Genomic DNA, 14676 nt, shown 5'->3' with positions numbered 1-14676 from the left:
AAATATAGGTAATGATATGTAGCTGTAAGGTAACATAACTATTAATGAAAGGTGTTGTAAACAAGGTTGGGTTTACAAAAAAACACAACTTCTTTATTTGCTTCACATGTAAAATTACAATATTTACACTAACAAAACTGAAAGTTATCTTGAAGCAAAATGAACTATGAATTGGGAGAAAGAGTCTGTCTTTGTACACTATATACACGTTGGAGTATTCATGTTCACAACTATTTCGAAAAGATAGTCCTTGTGACATGAAAAGTTCTTGATAGTCGAAAACTATCAGAAGCACTGATGTAAATATCTCAGAGAGTCCTTCCTTGTTGAAGTGTCTGAGTTCATTAACGTAAGTTCAATGATTGAAGAGTTCCTACTTAGCGAAACTAAGTTGATAATGGGAGCTTGCATTAGCTAGGGAATGATAGTGGCATATAATGGTAAGACTGGACTTGGACAGCGGAACAGACAAGAGGAGCGGTGACCCGAGGTGAGACCTCTTACTGCCAGAAATTCAGTCCACCTGGCCGAAGCACATTTTCAAGAGGAGTAGCCTCCGTGCTCGACGTAGGGTGTATTCTGGAGCTGGACACCGGGGTCAGTGGGCGTCTGGACAGGCTAGGAGCTCCTTTATATAGCACACACGACGTTCCAGGCACGCGCACTGAGGGCTGCGCGCCGAGGCTCGAAGAATAACACACTGGCACGCGTGTAGCTGGCTGGCGGATCAAGAAGGGCGCGACGGACATACAACAAAAGGAATTATTGATGTGATACAATGAATGATGAAATGCATTGGTAGAGTTTGGGGGTTGAATAATATTTTAATGTACATGCTTTTACTCTTCAATGGAACCTGAGATAATATTATTATATTTTATGGACGATGTTAATATTTTACCCTGAGGAGCTGATGGGAACTTATACCAATCCTTTACTTGGATTAGGGGAAGGGTGTAACGTGGAAAGCAAGATGTATCTCACTTGTTTTCCGGGTAGAGAGGATACAACTACCTAGACTTAGCTCTTGTTTCTTCACCTCAAAATTAGTTGACTCTAAGTCTAGGCACTAGATTATACTAGGTATATTCTACCTTTTATTCACTTCACTTATTGTATTGTTTTCACCTGGACACTTCTGTTTTATTATTAATCAGTGTCATTTCGAATATTTTTCAATTTGATTTCTTCTTAGCCCTTGACGAGCTTGTTTCTGCTTCCCAGCCTCATCAACAAAAATGTAATTGATAAGAATAGAGCATATCTAGTTGAAGAAGGCAATTTATGAAGATACCCATTTGTGTTTTCATGTTTGTCTCCTTTTCTATTGCTCTCACTGCCAATGCTGACCTGTCCTTTTATTTTTCGTATTATGTTTTCCTATTCATAATCTGGTCATTTTTTAATACAGTAACAATAACAGGGTACTCTCAGTTTGAACTCAACAAAATATCACACCTTTACAATTTAATATGAAAAATTCTATGAACAGGTAAGCAAATATAAGCAAGTACTTGTGTTCTTAAGCACCAAACTGGCACGATTACTGTCATGCTTTTTTCTCCTTGTTTTTTATGTCAATCACCAGATATTGTCCTTTCTGAAACCATGAATCAATATAATCCATAGGTTTTAACAGTCTTGAAAAGCTTTTATTATAATTTTTCTTTCACCATTCAGTAATATCCTTAGCCTCATTGTTACTAATGTTAAGCAAGGTGATTTGATAACTGATGTAATTTCCTGCATTAATATCACACAGCATTGATACTGATCCTTCATAGTTTCTTATACTTTTCACTTTTTCGCTGCTTAGGAGGATGTAAACTTGCTTGATATTTTCTTAATCTTGAAGATTAATACTCATACAAAAAAAGGAAAGGAAGAAATGAAAAAGAAAATCTTGCTACCAAACACCACATTTGTGTATACACATAACTTAATATGCAAGATAGAGATTTCTTCTTTCTCAATGACTTTGGTCACATAGATGCCAGGTTCTGCTTTCACACCACAACAACCTTAATGTTGTTTTCTTATAACTCAACTGAATACTTTTATTAAACTTTCGTTATAATAGATTTCAAAAATCCACACAGAAAATAAGCATTACCGGTACTTAATGATACCGACATCCAACTTCAGGAAAAGGGCCATCAGAAGACAGCCAGCACTCATGGAAGCAGCACTCAGAATTATATTAACAGTATAGCCAACATACAACACTCAATTTCCTAATTTTTCATAACAGCACAAAATTTCTTCTGGTCTTAGTAATTTGTTTGACAACGATTTCAAAACTCTTCAAATGTACATTTTTCTCCAGTGAAGTTTCCAGATGTTTTAGGGGTATGTGTCCCTCAATGATTTAAAGTACTACATGTTCCTGTCTTTTTATATATGACTTTGTTTATCAATTGCCTGTCCCTTTCCATTACTCCCATTATGAATCTGGTATCCATACCATCCTGTGTATGTGAATGGCCAAATACTTAAAGAATGGATTAGTAAGTGTCATCCTCATACCAGAGAAGCACAAAAGTCTGATAAGCTCATTTTTAGTAGCTTCCTCATTTTTCCCATACTATCCTTCTCATATCCTAAAATTCTAGAGATATTTCCAATTCTTGTATTGAAATTATCCGTTAGCACTAATACCCTTTAGAATTAACCCTGACTACTATATCACTTAGAGCCCCATCCTCGCTTGTCCCTTCATATGTAAATACAGAGACAATTCTCAAACCAACCAAATCTATCCACATCACTTACAGACTCGTTTTCCTAATGAACAACCTCACTCCACATTCCATCCTTCCCTGCTTCAAATCCTATTAAGGACACCTAATAATTACCTATCTGTTCCTCCTTATCTCTCTTATTTGAATATAATTAATTCCTAACATATCCAGACTCACCCTCTTCACTGACTCAGCTAATTCTATTTTTTACAATTTGCTTTATGTCACACCGGCACAGATAGGTCCTATGGCGACGATGGGATGGGAAAGGGCTAGGAGTGGGAAGGAAGTGACCATGGCCTTAATTAAGGTACAGCCCCAGTATTTGCCTGGTGTGAAAATGGGAAACCATGGAATACCATCTTCAGGGTTGCCGACAGTGGGATTCAAACCCACTATCTCCTGAATGCAAGCTGATACCTCTGTGACCCAAACCGAGCATCCTCAGCTAGTTTTGCTTTCTTACTTCCATAATCTCCTTCGATATTCAGCTTTACTGAAATGAAACAATCCTTCCAAATATAAGATATATTCTTAGACAATTCACTGAATTCAGTTTTATTCTTTTAAGTTTTTTCTGAGAAATCCCTGGCCTCCAACATTCTCACAGGTCTGATGATGAAGATGATGATTGTTGTTTTAAGGAGACAAACATGAAGATCATTGGCAGCCTACAGGTTCAAACTTCACTAAAATCTTTATGAGCATGCCTGGTAATTTTCTATGAAATACGGCATTAGCCTTACTTACACAACCTCAATAAGAAATTGTTCATTTTAACAATTTAAGAACCTTTGATAAATGAAGTAATCCTGTCACAAGCACAAGGAGGGCCATAACTCGGAATATGGCCAAAATACCCTCTCATATTCCAATGATTCCAGTGTTTTTCTTGTCCTATTCAACAAATATCATGATGCCCCTTTCACCCAATCTGCAATACCAAGATGTTACATCTCCACTGGAGATGATAACTTAAGATCTTTGTAGTAACTATGATGTACTTCTACAAGGTAATTCTAGTTGGAGGCAAACTGGACTGAGAATATTTAAGAATCTTAGTTATTAAAACACTTCTTACTTTTATCAGAGAAAGGAAAAGAAAAGGAGATAGGACTAGAGTTCTACAGTACTTCAGCCATGATAGATAACAGTTGGAAAAAAGGAGTGCAAGAGCCAGAGACACGTTACAACAAGAACAGCAATCCATGGATTACACCACAAAATATGCAAGAACAAGAGAGTCCATGAACCGAACAAAGAATGCAAGTGTGTGCTATGTGGACAGAGCTGTGGAAAATATTATATAATAATACGTGCAAAGAGAACAAAATCTCTTACAGACTATAGCAAAAATTGAAACTGATGTTCCTTATTTACTGTATAATGCTCCACTTGAGCACACTTTTCTTGTTAATAAATTATTATCTTTATCAACATATTATTGCTGGTAAAAATGTGAGGCCTTGTAGTAATTTAGACATTTTCTAGAGTTTCAGTAAGTCCAAAAAAGTAGGTACCTTTTATTTTGGGAGATGTTACCAAAGAGCAATGTACAGGTAGCAGGTCTTGATATAATTTCTCACTCTAAGTCTCAGACCAACTTTAATGATCAATTTTACAGGTCAAGGAGACTCTGTGGGAAGGTGGTGTGCGAGGAGTAGCTCTCTTATGGTCTGCTAATCTTCAGAATGTTCCTAGAGTATCCAATCAACTGATGCACATCACTGACTGGCTACCAACTCTCTATTCAGCAGCAGGTAAATAAGAAGCACATAATACAAGACAATTAATTAACCATTCTTCTAATTGTTTAAGTGAACAAGTCTAATGCACTGTCATAGTGTGTCACATCATAATGATATAATAAAGTATTGATTAGGTGGACGGTACCCATTCTTTGTGATTGTGAATACCAAGTATCAATACGGACATGAAACTGATAGATTATAATCATAATGATAGAGGCGATTGCTATTTCAGGAGCAAGATATTCAGATTATCAGTCCCTTTTAATATTCATCAAAGGTGGAGGATAAAGAGATGTGATCACATGAGAACCTAGGGTATCAGATGAAGAAAATAAAGGATATAGAATAGGATATAGGATACAGAAATGAAAGAAAGCCTTGCAAAACTTCAGCTGTCAGGGACAGAAAGGGACAAGAGTTGAGAAGAACAATAACAGAAAGGAGCCTCGGACAAGTGGAAGCAATAATAATAGTTTTTGCCCTCAAAACGGTTCTTTAATATACCGTACCAAAAAATCTACTGATATACCGTATGTATCCCAAGTTTAAATGTGCAAACTCCAACTGACTGCATAAGGTTTCAATCCTACAAGCTTGAGCAAAAAGGATAAGAGCATAACCAACTACACTTTGAAGCAGGATTGAAAATGTCAGTCTCTGCCAGGCCCCTATAGTTAGTTGCCTGTATGGCACAAACTTGTGAGCCTCTGGAGACAATACCATACCACACCATATCATAACATATCAGGTACTGTATTAAAAAAACAACTATAAAGTTTATTTACCCATTTTTTGCTTTATCAGGATTTGCAAAAGTGTTCAACATTAAAAACTTCATATCTGGTCTGTATTGAAAGGAGATAACATTCAATAAAGGGAAATTTGATTGATCCACCTGTTTTCAATACATCATATGTTGTTGATATAATCACAACATTTTTTATTCAGTACCGGTTTCGGTGTCTATGGACACCATCATCAGCTGAAACAGGTTGCATGAACAAAGATATACAAGTATGTAGTACATATAATAGACCCTTAGTAATAAGTGACATTAATAGGATGAAGTAAAAATACAATGCTTACAGGAATGTAAACAAGTTATGTGCTTGTTGGTCAAAGTATAAAATGAAAAGGGAAGATTAAAACAAATATTTAAAGACTTGATCACTTTGGAATAGTTCAAAAGTCTCAAGCGTAGCACTGCTAAACACTAGGTGAAAATAAATCATGGACATCTAAAACCTGACATAGGATGCAGTCCTTTCACAGAGTATTGATAATAAAATAACATAGGTAGGTTTGATGGTGGCTTGTAACATCAACTCATAAAAAGAAGCCATCATTTAAGAGGTACTTAAAGAAGTAGATCATATTGCAGGCAAAGAGAAAGTGATAATGTGGCCAGAAATTTCTCGATCCGATTCTGAACCTGAAGTATGAAAAGAAAGTTAAGAGTTAAAATGAGATATTGGAAATAGGGCAAAACACTATAAAGTGTTCACGTAGTGTTTAGCAGTGCTACGCTTGAGATTTTTTAACCATTCCAAAGTGATCAAGTCTTTAAACATTTGTTAATATCTTCCCTTTCATTTTATACTTTGACCAACAAGCACATAACTTGTTTACATTCTTTTAAGTATTGTATTTTTACTTCACCCTATTAATATCACTTAGTACTAAGGGTCTATTATATGTACTTACATACTTGTACGGTATATCTTTGTTCATGCAACCTGTTTCAGCTGATGATGGTGTCCATAGACACCGAAACCGGTTGTTGTTGTTGTTGTTGTTTGAGTCATCAGTCCATAGACTGGTTTGATGCAGCCCTCCATGCCACCCTATCCTGTGCTAACCTTTTCATTTCTACGTAACTATTGCATCCTACATCTGCTCTAATCTGTTTGTCATATTCATACCTTGGTCTACCCCTACCGTTCTTGCCACCTACACTTCCTTCAAAAACCAACTGAACAAGTGCTGGGTGTCTTAAGATGTGTCCTATCATTCTATCCCTTCTTCTCTTCAAATTTAGCCAAATCGATCTCATCTCACCAATTCGATTCAGTATCTCTTCATTCGTGATTCGATCTATCCATCTCACCTTCAGCATTCTTCTGTAACACCACATTTCAAAAGCTTCTATTCTCTTCCTTTCTTAGCTAGTTATCGTCCATGTTTCACTTCCATACAATGCCACGCTCCACACAAAAGTCTTCAAAAACATCTTTCTAACTCCGATATCAATGTTTGAAGTGAGCAAATTTCTTTTCATAAGAAAGCTCTTCCTTGCTTGTGCTAGTCTGCATTTTATGTCCTCCTTACTTCTGCCATCGTTGGTTATTTTACTACCCAAGTAACAATATTCATCTACTTCCTTTAAGACTAACAGCATGCTTGTCTGCCATGTTTGCTGTTTATCTTCATAATTCACTAATGTGTTAGTAGATGTCACTTCAAAAAAACTTGAGAAACAAAGACAAAGCATAGAAGTCTCTAGCAAGATAGAGAATTCCTCTATTCACTAATAATTCTTGGTGCTATAAGCTAATGAATTTGATGTACAGTATACTGTACACCGGGACTGAAAGGGTTAAAATCAAGCATCACTTATCCTGAACATAAAACAAAACAAGTGAGGAAATATTGCCATCAATAAAATGATATTTTATTTTATTTATTTTTTAACACAACTGCCTGAATGTTGAGAACTGATGGACATTATCCAGAGGGATATCAAGTGTTTTCTGTATTTTAGGTGGTAATGGTCAAAGTTTGGAAAAGAAAATGGACGGCCTGGACTTATGGAGCAACCTAGTTTACAATAGGACATCTCGTAGAAATTCTGTGTTACTCAACATTGACGAAAGGACCAAAAATTCTGCAATACGGCTCCGCCATTGGAAACTCATAATAGGTAAGAAAATTCTTTGCAGTATTCAAGCCTAAGAATCTTCCTTTATTGTGTGATTGTATTTCATCTTTTCAGTATAGTGTTAATGAATGTCGGAGTTATCCCAGCAGAGGTATTGGTGAGTAATTGGTATAAGTCACTTCACTTGAATAGCAATAGTACATATAAGTTACAGGGTTTGTTTAGAAGAGTTATCAGGAGTTACATTGAGGGAAACAGGGTGGAGTAGGAAGTGGTGATGACAGTATAGCAAGCATGAAGTCAAGTAAGGATGACATAAAATTGTTAAACTGTAGAGGTATTGTAATAGAATTAAGTAATTTGATAGATATATACACACCAGACATTATAATATGAATTGAATGATAGCTGAGAAGTGATATTATGGATGTGGAAATTTTCTTGCAGAACTGGAGTGTTTATCATAGAGACAGGTTAGGAATGATAGGAGGAGGAGTACCTATACTGGTGAAAGAAGAATTTGTAAGCTACGAAAAAGTTGAGGAGGAGAAACATGAAATTCTAGGTATAATATTATCTCTAAAGATAATAGGCAACTTGATGATTTAGGGGTGTACAGACATGGCAAGGCTGAAGCTGACACAGATGCAGAAGTATTTGATAAGATAATCAGCTATGTGGAGGGGAATGACACAGAAAGGTATGTTATTGGAGCTGGTGATCTGAACTTACAAAATGTTAACTGAGAAAGGAATGTAAATGGCAGAAAGCATTCATTTTTTCACTTTTCTTCATATTAGAAATCTTTCCCATCAAAGTCCAGCCTAACAATGTCTCTACTGCAATTAAACCACACGATAACAATTCCCTTCTTCCTGTTAGAACGTCTGCCCCAATAAGTATATACAGTAGGCCTCAAACTTGCCTCATTATTGGTGATATATTCAATTTCTTCAGCTCGTTCATCCATATCCCTTCCATAACATGTGAAATGTCTCTACAGATCACTTCTTGGGCTAAAGTTTCAAAATTACACCAAAATTCTCCGTTCAGGTCCCCTACATGCACCCTGTAAACTTCATGTTCATTCCATTGTGTTGTCACACCAGCAAAAAGAGAATGTGAGATGGTTTCCTTTCGCAGTGAATTGTAACTCATTTTTAAAGCCATCTTTTGCAAAATGTATGACTTTTGTTTTAGGCGCACTGACACAGATAGGTCTTATAGTGATGAAGGGATAGGAAAGGCTCAAACCTACTATCTCCCGGATGCAAGCTCACAGATGCATCTTGCCCAGTATTCAGTCTTTCTGTCACATCTAATATTTACGTGAAAAGTTTGTAACAACATCTTAGGCAAAGTGGAAATATTTACCAACGTGTCTTCCTGAGTTGCATTTTCTTCGCTGTTGCTAGCCTGTGCCTATAAAAGTTAACAGAGCCAACTGTGAACACATCTTAACTTTCAGTGTATCACTCCATTATGAAATATTTACTAATTATTAATTCACATAATTATTATATGCTTTAGGATGAGCCTAAATTATTCCATATTTTAACATTCTCATCATCATTATTATTATTATTATTATTATTATTATTATTATTTTAATTACTTGCCATGCTTTCTTATTAAAGGAAAATCAAAATGAATTCTACCTCATGGTTGACACAAAGAAATGTGTCTACCTGAGCGACCTTACACACTCAAACCATCCAAAATAATCCAAATATGGCTTCTACACTTAAATAAATCACATCACTCTAACGTAAGGGCTTCAGATTATTAGGTTACATTATTTTTATTTCAATGCTGAATCAAGAAAATACGCATCCTTGAAGACATACTGGTGTTGACTGCGACTACAGATTATGCACATGATGAAAATACAGTACCAAATTCTACATCAAACTACAAGAGAAATGTTGAAATAAAAAGACATATTCAAATCAAATCCCATTCATTCTATTATAGGCTACTACAAGCTACAGTAAAAGAAGACAAGAATTACAGAATGGAGAGCATTAGCTCCCAAAAAATAAAATGTAAGTACTATTTATGGTAGGTGTCTTCATTCAGCCTGTGGCCTCCTCTGTTCCTTCATACTGTCCCATCATCAGGCTAGAGTGTAGTGGTGATTTAGTTGGACATTTCCACTTCACAGGTGCAGGCACATTCTATGGTTTCACCACAAATCTCTCGTTGGAAATTCATGTTGCAACAGTATCAGCAGATGTAGGCAAAGTTCTCCTTTCAATCTGAAACTGAAAAGAAGCTGAGTTTTAGTTCCAGCTACCTATGGCTCAGATTTTACCAGCAGAACAGCTATTTAACTTGGCTATCATCACCAGAGAAGCAAAGTGCATTGAGAGCCTTCCCACACGTCATCTCACCCATACACATAATGTAGTAAGCAGAAGTAGCTTCTGATTGGCTACTCAAACATTGCGACACCGAGCAAGATAGACGTGCGGTTAGGGGCGTGTGGCTGTGAGCTGCATCCGGGAAATAGTGGGTTTGAATCCCACTGTCGGCTGCCCTGAAGATTTTTTTTCCATGGTTTCCCATTTTTACACCAGGCAAATGCTGGGGCTGTACCTTAATTAAAACCATGGCCACTTCCTTCCACCTCCTAGGCCTTTCCTATTCCATCGTTGCCATAAGACCTACCTGTGTCGGTGCGACGTAAAGCCACTAGCTAAAAAAGAACATCGTAGAGAACGATCCAGAAAGTATGTAATTGCTTTGATGATAAATGCAATAGATCTTAAAAAACTCACAAATGGTTTCTTCTCTCATGACACCACAGTAGCTGTAGGTTTCCAGTTATTTCAAACACATGCCAATAAAAGAACAGAATAAAACAGGTGTTAAATGACCTTGCCACTGGAGACTAGCCTAAGTTCAACTTGGTCCAAAGCACTCCCATCACTTGCAGATCAGATGTGATCACTTGTCCCATCATAATACTAGGATGGGGACCATACATACATACTGTAGCAGATTTTCAGGGGGTCCTTAAAACATAAATCACTACACAAAGAGGTATTGTGTTTTACTATCCACTAAATTTATTGAACTAGTATTTTCAGTTAATTTACACATTCACTCGCACTTTAGTTTTCCACTCAACACAGTTTTTTCTCATGAACATGATCAAATATACTCCACAACAGCACATCAAACTTCTTTTCTCCACACAGCTGCTCACAGGGCAGTGTTATTCCACAACAGTTCACTCAAGATTGGCTGGAATGCACCAGTTGCACTCATATATAGGCCTGCTGAAGATTCTAGTAGTTTCCACTTCCACATCATTTGGGTGCCTGGTGCATTCTTAATCAGCTTCCAAACTTCTTCTGGGAGCTTCTTTATCATGAAGCTACCTATTGTTTTGCTTGCTGCTGGCCCTGTCCTCATTGTTGCTGCTGATATTACTGCCGGTTGCCCCATACTCTTCCTTCATTGTCACAATACATACATACATACATACATACATACAGACACAGGGAAAAAGGGAATGTACCACAATTTCTCAGGATAGCAGAGAGGGATATATACAAGGCAAATATGAGATATATTTTTATGTTTTAGACAAACTATAGGAATTGTGATACCAAAACAAACCCCATGGCCAAACGTCCGTGATCTGCCAAGTGACTGCTGCTCATTCAAAAGGCCTGCAAATTACAAGGTGTCATATGATCAGCCATTATTCTTGGCTTTCTACAGTAGATGCGAGCTGCTATCTCACAATATGGTAGCTCCTCAATCATAGTCATATAGGCTAAGTGGATCGCAAACCAGCTCTCAGATCTAGGTAAAAATCCCTGACCTGATCAGGAATTGAACCCAGGGCCTCCAGATAAGATGTTAGCTTGTTACCACTACACCAGGGTGAGAAATAAGAAAGAAGTGGTGGGGAGGAGAAGCAACATAGGGCTTAACTACTAGTGTTTTTTTTTTTTTTTTCAAGCATTATCCAGTGGGGGGGAGAGGGTATAAAATTCCCCTGTAATTTAACTAATCCCTCCCCGAGAAAAATGTAAATTTTAGATCTTTATGTTTGAATTTTGTTGTTATAACGAGAATGATAAACAATAAAACGGTATTCCAATCATCTGAGAAGTTTATGAGAGACTGTCGTTTTCTTAATAAAGACCATACGAAGCACGATTTGTCCTGATTTATTGCTTTATTAGTGAAACCTTCCTCTACCAGGTTTAAGCGTTGACTGAACAAATTTGTCGGTTTGTACACTGCTTAAGTGAACATTGTCCTATTGATACCTATCGGAAATACACCCTCTCCAAGAAGTACATGAGTGGTGTAAGCTCCACCTACTTAGAGCAATGACAACGGAGGAGAGCTTCAAGTAATTTACGTTTTCGCCCGGGTTTCAGATGGACTTGTCAGAGTGAAACAGGTGCGGAATTTTTATTTTATAATGAAAGGATCCCCCCCGGACAATTTTAGTGGGGGGGGGGGAACCTTTGAGATAAAATCGTCGGTGGGGGGAAAATCCCTCCCTTTCCCCCTGCGATTTCGCACCCTGCACTACACTGCAGGGGGGCATAGGTTCTGTGATGGTACATCGTAAAATACAAAACTTTATGCAAGATAATACAGTAGGTAAGAGCAAGCACCTACCATGGCTTGGTTCTGTATGCTGTGAGTCACTTCAGTTGCAGGGGTAAGCAGCCTATTGTGAAAAATGCAACATACCTGGATGAAGATGAGAGTAGTAGAGTGAATCACTTGCACATGAACTGATTAGGTAATGTGATATTTACAAACACTCGCCATGTGTTATATACACAGACATCAGTGCCAAGGCTGGTTATCTGGTAGTCACCCATGTGCAGTGACTACAGCGGTGGCAGAAATAACAGGAATAACAATGACATAAAGTCAATTTTTTTAAATGCTACAAGGAAAATTGTGAACATTTTCAGTAAGTTAATTTGCAGATTAAAACCATGACCATTATGATTTATCAAAAATAAGCCTACTTTCTTCTTCATATTTCAGAACTACAAAATCATGGGCTTTTCCAAAAAATACTTGGCAGAAAAAGTAAGAACACTGTCACATGAAAAACATAAATAAATTTGACCACAACTGTTTCATTTGTTTCAAGTCAATATTTGGTAGCATTTCCCTTGTGTTTTAGCACTTCTCTGCACCTTTGATTCATGGAATCCACCAAATGCTCACATAATACCTTTGGAATATTATTCCAAGCTTTCTGGACATCTTGGCACAACTGATTTTTATTTCGTAACTTTTCCATCGGTATAAATTTTTCTCACTTCCCCCATAGATTTTCAATGAGGTTTAAGTCAGGCAACTGTGCCGGTCAAGGCATAACGGACACCTGGTTGTCTTCAAAACCATTTCTTTACCAATTTCAAGAAGTGCTTTGGTTCATTATCCTGCTAAAAAAAACCAATTGGCTGGCTTGTTTTCCCTCGCATATGGTACCATGGTACCATTTAGAATGTCTCTATAACTTTATTTCATCATCACATTTTTAATCCAAAATATGGAGCTTAGTCCATTATAAGATAAGCATCCCCAAATTATGATGTTTACTCCTCCAAATTTAATTGTCTTCTTTGTATATCTGAGATCATATTCAGCATTTTTAGGCCCTCTCATGTACATTTTCCCATAGGATCCAAATAAATTGAGCTTAGATTCATCACTCCGATTATCAATCAATCAATACTGATCTGCATTTAGGGCAGTCGTCCAGGTGGCAGATTCCCTATCTGTTGCTTTCCTAGCCTTTTCCGAAATGATTTCAAAGAAATTGGAAAATTATTGAACATCTCCCTTGGTAAGTTATTCCAATCCCTAACTCCCCTTCCTATAAATGAATATTTGCCCCAGTTTGTCCTCTTGAATTCCAACTTTATCTTCATATTGTGATCTTTCCTACTTTTATAAACGCCATTCAAACTTATTCGTCTACTAATGTCATTCCACGCCATCTCTCCGCTGACAGCTAGGAACATACCACTTAGTCGAGCAGCTCTTCTTCTTTCTCTCAATTCTTCCCAACCCAAACATTGCAACATTTTTGTAACGCTACTCTTTTGTCGGAAATCACTCAGAACAAATCGAGCTGCTTTTCTTTGGATTTTTTCCAGTTCTTGAATCAGGTAATCCTGGTGAGGGTCCCATACACTGGAACCATACTCTAGTTGGGGTCTTACCAGAGACTTATATGCCCTCTCCTTTACATCCTTACTACAACCCCTAAACACCCTCATAACCATGTGCAGAGATCGGTACCCTTTATTTACAATCCCATTTATGTGATTACCCCAATGAAGATCTTTCCTTATATTAACACCTAGATACTTACAATGATCCCCAAAAGGAACTTTCACCCCATCAACGCAGTAATTAAAACTGAGAGGACTTTTCCTATTTGTGAAACTCACAACCTGACTTTGAACCCCGTTTATCAACATACCATTGCCTGCTGTCCATCTCACAACATTTTCGAGGTCACGTTGCAGTTGCTCACAATCTTGTAACTTATTTATCACTCTATAGAGAATAACATCATCCGCAAAATGCCTTACCTCCGATTCCACTCCTTTACTCATATCATTTATATATATAAGAAAACATAAAGGTCCGATAACACTGCCCTGAGGAGCTCCCCTCTCAACTATTACAGGGTCAGACAAAACTTCACCTACTCTAACTCTCTGAGATCTATTTTCTAGAAATATAGCAACCCATTCAGTCACTCTTTTGTCTAGTCCAACTGCACTCATTTTTGCCAGTAGTCTCCCATGATCCACCCTATCAAATGCTTTAGACAGGTCAATCGCGATACAGTCCATTTGACCTCCAGAATCCAAGATATCTGCTATATCTTGCTGGAATCCTACAAGTTGAGCTTCAGTGGAATAATCTTTCCTAAAACCGAATTGCCTTCTATCGAACCAGTTATTAATTTCACAAACATGTCTAATATAATCAGAAAGAATGCCTTCCCAAAGCTTACATACAATGCATGTCAAACTTACTGGCCTGTAATTTTCAGCTTTATGTCTATCACCCTTTCCTTTATACACAGGGGCTACTATAGCAACTCTCCATTCATCTGGTATAGCTCCTCCGACCAAACAATAATCAAATAAGTACTTCAGATATGGTACTATATCCCAACCTATTGTCTTTAGTATATCCCCAGAAATCTGATCAATTCCAGCTGCTTTTCTAGTTTTCAACTTTTGTATCTTATTGTGAATGTCATTGTTATCATATGTAAATTTTATTACTT

At 37.2% G+C, this 14676-nt stretch overlaps 2 protein-coding genes across 2 annotated transcripts in view; one reads left to right on the top strand and one right to left on the bottom strand.

Moving 5' to 3' along the window:
* The window catches only part of LOC136858234 (arylsulfatase B), a 94672-nt gene that overhangs the window by 65939 nt on the left and 14057 nt on the right, over positions 1 to 14676 (top strand). The window contains exons 6-7 of the mRNA XM_067137633.2: positions 4366 to 4501; positions 7254 to 7412. Of these exons, the coding sequence (XP_066993734.2) occupies positions 4366 to 4501; positions 7254 to 7412 (295 nt within the window). The remainder of the gene's footprint in view (positions 1 to 4365; positions 4502 to 7253; positions 7413 to 14676) is intronic.
* LOC136858235 (synaptic vesicle glycoprotein 2A) overlaps positions 9492 to 14676 on the bottom strand; it is a 263056-nt gene continuing 257871 nt past the window's right edge. The window contains exon 12 of the mRNA XM_067137635.2: positions 9492 to 9634. Within this exon, the coding sequence (XP_066993736.2) occupies positions 9624 to 9634 (11 nt within the window). The 3' untranslated portion in view covers positions 9492 to 9623. The remainder of the gene's footprint in view (positions 9635 to 14676) is intronic.

The sequence above is a fragment of the Anabrus simplex genome, chromosome 1 (assembly GCF_040414725.1).
Source record: "Anabrus simplex isolate iqAnaSimp1 chromosome 1, ASM4041472v1, whole genome shotgun sequence".
NCBI classification, from domain to species: domain Eukaryota; kingdom Metazoa; phylum Arthropoda; class Insecta; order Orthoptera; family Tettigoniidae; genus Anabrus; species Anabrus simplex.
This window is presented reverse-complemented; position numbering and strand designations above follow the sequence as displayed.